The 6167-nt window shown below is 40.1% G+C and overlaps 1 protein-coding gene across 1 annotated transcript; it reads left to right on the top strand.

Annotated features, from left to right (window-relative positions):
• Nucleotides 1–828: 828 nt before the first annotated feature.
• On the top strand, nt 829–4405 carry LOC102168336 (E3 ubiquitin-protein ligase RLIM-like). Its single transcript, XM_005700958.2, has 2 exons — nt 829–1069; nt 2739–4405. Exons 1-2 carry the CDS (start codon nt 829–831, stop codon nt 4403–4405), a joined length of 1908 nt encoding a protein of 635 aa, XP_005701015.2.
• The last annotated feature ends 1762 nt before the right edge of the window (nt 4406–6167 follow it).

Genomic DNA, 6167 nt, shown 5'->3' with positions numbered 1-6167 from the left:
CTATGTCTTACACAGGATACAGCATGTTTGGGGCTGGTGCATGGGGATGACCCAGAGAGATGTTATGGGGAGGGAGGTGGGAGGGGGGTTCATGTTTGGGAACGCATGTAAGAATTAAAGATTTTAAAATTAAAAAAATAAAAAATAATAAATAAATAAATAAATAAAATTTTTAAAAAAAGAGTTAAAAGGGAGAGGACACACTGAAGAGATTCAACTAAGACCCTGGGGAATAATCAAAAATTGTGAATTACTTTCTTAGTGAGAGTCTAAGATCTGAGGAATTCACGAGGAGAAAAGGGAGTGGTCTCTAGGCACCAGAAAATGAGAAATGCTACATTTAACGAGGCTGACTTTGGCATGGCATTTTGAAGCAGGTTGTCATATAAAATGTAGCGAATGAAAATGCGATCTGAAAGCCTGAGAATAGGCTGCGGCCGGGCGGGGTGGGGGCGGGGGGAGAGAGGTTAAGGATGGTGCTTCGTACATTGTAAACCCTCAGAAACACTGACTGCTTTTGAATGAAATGAAACCCAACCTGAATCCAGTCCCTACTCAGTTACATAAGGAAGACAATGGATGCCTAGGCAACGCCTAAGCAAGTTATGAGGTAGAGGTGAATCTCAATTATTGCCTCACTAGAGGCTACAGAGCTGAGGTGCAATAGCGGAGTAGCGGAGCAGCGGGGAACCTAGGTGGACCATTATCCGACTGAGTGTGTTTGGGTCACTCCCGGGCGGAAGTAGAAGCTGAAGATTACTTGACTGTCGGTTTTGCATTTCAGCACTAAGTCATGAAATTCAGATAATTTTCCAGTTGTTCATCGAGATGGAAAGCTCAGATTCCGACGATGAAGAAGACAGAGTTTCGGTCCGACACAGCAGTCAGATAGACCGATTGGCTCGAGAAGATGATTACTACCGATTCCTAACTGATCTGAATGAAGATTACATACGCATGAGGGACAACAATTTGCTCGGCCCCCTAGGTGAAAGTACGGAAGAAGAGTTGCAGAAGAGGCTTCAAATAATGAAAGAAAACCTACAACGAAACTCAGATGAAAATACAGGTATATTTCTCTTTGGGGGGAATAGGATGAGATGAAAAAGGAACTTCATGATGCTAAATAATCACTTCATAATAGTAAATATACAGAAGAGGCATAAATTACTTGGTAAGGTACTTCTCATAAAAAAGGAACTGAGATTTACTTGATTTGCAGTGTGAATGCCAGAGTAGGTGGTTTTGTTTTTTGTTTTTTGTTTTTCTGATTCACATTTGGATTGTTTTAATTGGGAAACAGTGTGAAGTAGACCACTGGTTTTTGTTAGTTTTATGGTTGTGTACCTCAAGGGAAAGTACCTCCTATGTCCTGAATTAGTTTCTCTATGAAAGTGAAAGTCTCTCAGTTGTGTCAGACTCTTTGCAACCCCATGGACTATACAATCCATGGAATTCCCCAGGTCAGAATACTGGAGTGGAGGGGATCTTCCCAACCCAGGGATGGAACCCAGGTCTCCCGCTTTATAGGCAGATTCTTTACCAGTTGAGCCTCAAGGGAAGCCCAAGAATACTGGAGTGGGTAACCTATCCCTTCTCCAGTGTAGATCTTCCCAAACTGAACAGGGATCTCCTGCATTGCAGGCAGATTCTTTACCAACTGAGTTATGAGGGAAACCCTCTCTATCCATATAGATGTGTTTTTTTAAAAAAAAAAAGGTAAAAAGAAATATTTTATATTCTAATAAAGTAGTTCTCAACTGGGGACAGTTTTGCTCTCCCCCATCCCAAAGGACATTTGACAATAGCTGGAGATATTTTTGGTTGTCACAGAAGGAGGCATGGGCGTTACTAGCATCTAGTGGGCAGAGACCAGGGATGCTGCCAAATATGACACAATGCACAGGGTAGCTCCCCAAAATAATAATTGCCCAGTGCTAAAATGTAAATAGTTCTAAGGCTGAGAAACCCTGCTGGAACCTCAGATATGGTGCCTTCTCTCCCAGTATAAAATAGAGGATTTTACTATCTAATTAAGAGGATACTATAATACTTTGGTTCCAGAATATGGTCTTATATGTGCCACGCTAGGTTCAGTCTATTCATTTGATCTGACTTTCAGCTTAATGCCAATTAAAAATCTTGGTAATATTAAGAAGTATTCAAAATTCAAATACTTTTAATCCTATAAACTTTGTTTATATTTGGGCAATAATCTTGTATTTTAAAACAACTTATACATTATCAAAAGCATATAACAGCCCAGGAGTAGTAATATTGGAGACTAATAAGAATTAGACAGTAATATCAATTGAATTAAAATACTGGCACTGTACCTTAACTGGTGTTTACCTGGTTTAACTGCTTTGGTGTTTTGACAGTGGACTGAAAAAAAAGTTGTCTCTTGACATTCCTCCCACAATGGGCTGTGTATATAATGAAATATCGAAAAACAAACTTCCTTCAGATACCCTTTGTAAAAAACTCTAAATTTATCTAGGATTAGTGTACTCTTCTTCGGATGGAATTGAAACTTCCCTGCCTTTACTAATAAATCTAGATAATAAAGCTTTTAAAATATTAATTCTGTAAATGTGAAATCAGTTGAAAACATCTGAGTATTTAAGTTCTCATTTTTGTTTGCTTTTTAAACAAAGTTTCAGAGTGCTATTTTATGATGGTTCCATTTTTGGTAGTTCTTTTATGGCCTCTCTCCCCCTCCTTTTTTTAATTAACAGATAGAGGAGATGCTTCAGATGATGTGTCTAGTGATGACTCTCTTCTAGACTGGCTTACCACTTTCAGACAAACTGAAAATGTGACAAGTGAACAAAAAGAAAATCAGTCTTGGAGAGAACAGACCCAAATTAGTGCTAACAGTGATGAGTTCAGATTCAGCTTAGAAATAAATCTTGACCTTGATGATAAAAACTCAAATCCAGAGAATGAATGTGTAGCATCTGCAAAACTTCCCAGAAGAGAAGATACGGAAGACAGCCAAAGGCAAGTGGAAAATCCACACTCTGAGTCACTATTTACAAGACCATCTACATCAGAACAAGATGCAATGGAAACATTAATGGAAGTCCCACCAACTAGAAGTCAGAGAAGAGCAAAATATATGAGCCCAATCTCTCGGAGAACCAGAGCAAGGACTGACAGTTCGGCACCTTCACATTCACTGTGGGAAATTTTTCAAAGAATGAATGAAGATATACCACCTCAGACTTTTAAACAACCTCTCATAAGTGAGAATGATACATTTTCTAGAACTGGGCATGAAGGAACATTGAGACAGCAAATGCCTGGTCATGAGTTGCAAAATAAGGGTCTTATTGAAACTTCTAGAACTAGGAATGCTGTTCCTGGAGAATGTTATTCAGACACAATGGGCAGTAGTGAATCTTTGGAAGTGAGGGAAACAAATTCAACCACACCCTTCAGTCTTGAAGTAGGACGAGTTCCTTGTCCAGTTCATTGTCGAGCATGTTCTCAGAGAGACAGGAGAGTTAGTAGTACTCAGTTAACATCTGACTCACCAAACAACACTACCACTTCCGAAAGTGAGCAAGAAGAACTGAAGCCAATGTTTTCACATTCTGAAGAGGCCAATGAGAGTGCTTATGTCAATACCATCAGAAATCCTGTTCACAGAATTTTAAATACTAGCTTAAGTGATACAACATCTGTTCCAACTCAGAGTACATTATGGCAGACAATGACAGGATTTAATAACTCAAGTAATCTTATGGACAGTGGCAGTAATTTAGAGCATAGTGTCTCACCTCCAAGTGAAAACATGGAAAGGGCAGAGTCACCAAATGAAAGAAATGGACCTAGTGGTAGTAGTTGCAGACCTAGCTCTGCTTCAAATGCTAGCTATGATCCTGATTCAAATTTCACACTGATTTCAGGTTCAATCCCCAATTATATATCTAGCTCCCATTCTACTCCTATGTCCACTTCTAGCTCAAGTGATGAAGATTCAGAAATTAGCTCACAGGTGTTTGAAGACAGTGAAGAAAGAAGCTTATCAACAGGCTTATCAGAGACCAGGCAAGAAGGTAGACGAATGACCCCAATAATATTTGATGATAGTGACTCTTGGTCCTCCCTTAATCTGGATCAGTTTTTCCTACAAAATGAAGATGACCCATATGAACCAACAGGACTTACCAAAGCACAGATTGAGAACTTGGCTTTAAGATCTTTTGGAGAGAATGAAGCATTTAAAGCCTGTAGCATTTGTATCACAGAGTACACCGCAGGCAACACACTATGCATCCTACCTTGCTCCCATGAATATCATGATCACTGCATTGATCACTGGCTGGCTGAGCACACAACCTGTCCTATTTGTCGTGGGCCAGTAGTGGGTCCCTCTGAGGCAGATAATTCTATGTGAGATCTGAATTCTCAGATATCTAAAATGTTACAGTGATGGACAAAAGTCAGCTGTCTCATGTCCACTTTTAGAGCTATTTACCTTTAAACATAACAATCTGAATCTGTATGGAACAATCTGAACTGAATTACTTGTTCCTAAAGAAATTATTGGGCTTTCCCCAATTTCTGTTTCATAATAAAAGAAAATATTAAAAAGTCAAAAATTGTTGTTCTCTTTGACAATAAAAATGAATTACACACCATAGCACTGCACTGAATTTCAATAGAAAATTAGCATGTGCACTGGGTTGGGATATTCCTGATGCCATGAGCGAAATGTTCTAGTATGATAAAATCAATCAAGATAGATCCTAGTAGTATTTTCTAGTCATAAGTCCCAAGTATCACTTGGCCCTGTTCAATCCTGGTTGTGTATGCAAAGAAACAGGAACCCAACTAAATAATTAAGAAGCAATTTAAGACTATTAGAGTCATTCACATACAAAGGTCATGTTATATTCATCAGTTCAGTTCAGTCACTCAGTCGTGTCCGACTCTTTGCAACCCCATGAATCGCAGCACACCAGGCCTCCTTGTCCATCACCAACTCCCAGAGTTCACTCAGACTCACGTCCATTGAGTCAGTGATGTCATCCACCCATCTCATCCTCTGTCGTCCCCTTCTCCTCCTGCCCCCAATCCCTCTCAGCATCAGAGTCTTTTCCAATGAGTTAACTCTTCGCATGAGGTGGCCAAAGTACTGGAGTTTCAGCTTTAGCATCATTCCTTCCAAAGAAATCCCAGGGTTGATCTCCTTCAGAATGGACTGGTTGGATCTCCTTGCAGTCCAAGGGACTCTCAAGAGTCTTCTCCAACACCACAGTCCAAAAGCATCAATTCTTTAGCACTCAGCCTTCTTCACAGTCCAACTCTCACATCCATACATGACCACTGGAAAAACCATAGCCTTGACTAGACAGACCTTTGTTGGCAAAGTAATGTCTCTGCTTTTCAATATGCTATCTAGGTTGGTCATAACTTTTCTTCCAAGGAGTTAGTGTCTTTTAATTTCATGGCTGCAGTCACCATCTGCAGTGATTTTGGAGCCTCAAAAATTAAAATCTGACACTGTTTCCACTGTTTCCCCATCTATTTCCCATGAAGTGATGGGACCAGATGCCATGATCTTCGTTTTCTGATAGAACGCCATAAAAAGCTTTGAAACCCTTCTCTTCCTATCTCTCTCCAGCAGTTTATCCCACCCTCCTAGTACTACCTTAGAGTTTCTACTATTCACCACTACAAATGTATTAGTCAGAGTCCAACCAAAGGCTGATGGCACACTTTAAAAGAGTGATGGAATATCATTTAATGAGGAGACTAAAATGTGAAAATAATGAAGAGAAACCAAAAGATGATGAAGTACCCAGAGGCTAGCAACTGAGAAACCAGTATTAGAACCTCTAGGTTTGAAGGGGCATAGGGAGATTTGGGTTCCTGCAACCCAAATGTCTTAAGAGTTGTAGAAGTCCACCCAGCAAGAGCTATAAACTGAGAAAATGGCAGCCACTGTCAATCCAAAGTTTTGGAGAGGGAGCCTCACAGAAATGAATAACTCTTACCTTCTTTCCTCCTGACTTCTGATCTTTTGTCAGCAGTTCAGTCAGTTCAGTTCAGTTCAGTCACTCAGTCATGTCCAACTCTTGGCATCCCCATGAATTGCAGCACGCCAGGCCTCCCTGTCCATCACCAACTCCTGGAGTTCACTCAAACTCATGTCC

This window comes from Capra hircus, assembly GCF_001704415.2.
Source record: "Capra hircus breed San Clemente chromosome X unlocalized genomic scaffold, ASM170441v1, whole genome shotgun sequence".
In the NCBI taxonomy this organism is placed as follows: Eukaryota; Metazoa; Chordata; class Mammalia; order Artiodactyla; family Bovidae; genus Capra; species Capra hircus.
This window is presented reverse-complemented; position numbering and strand designations above follow the sequence as displayed.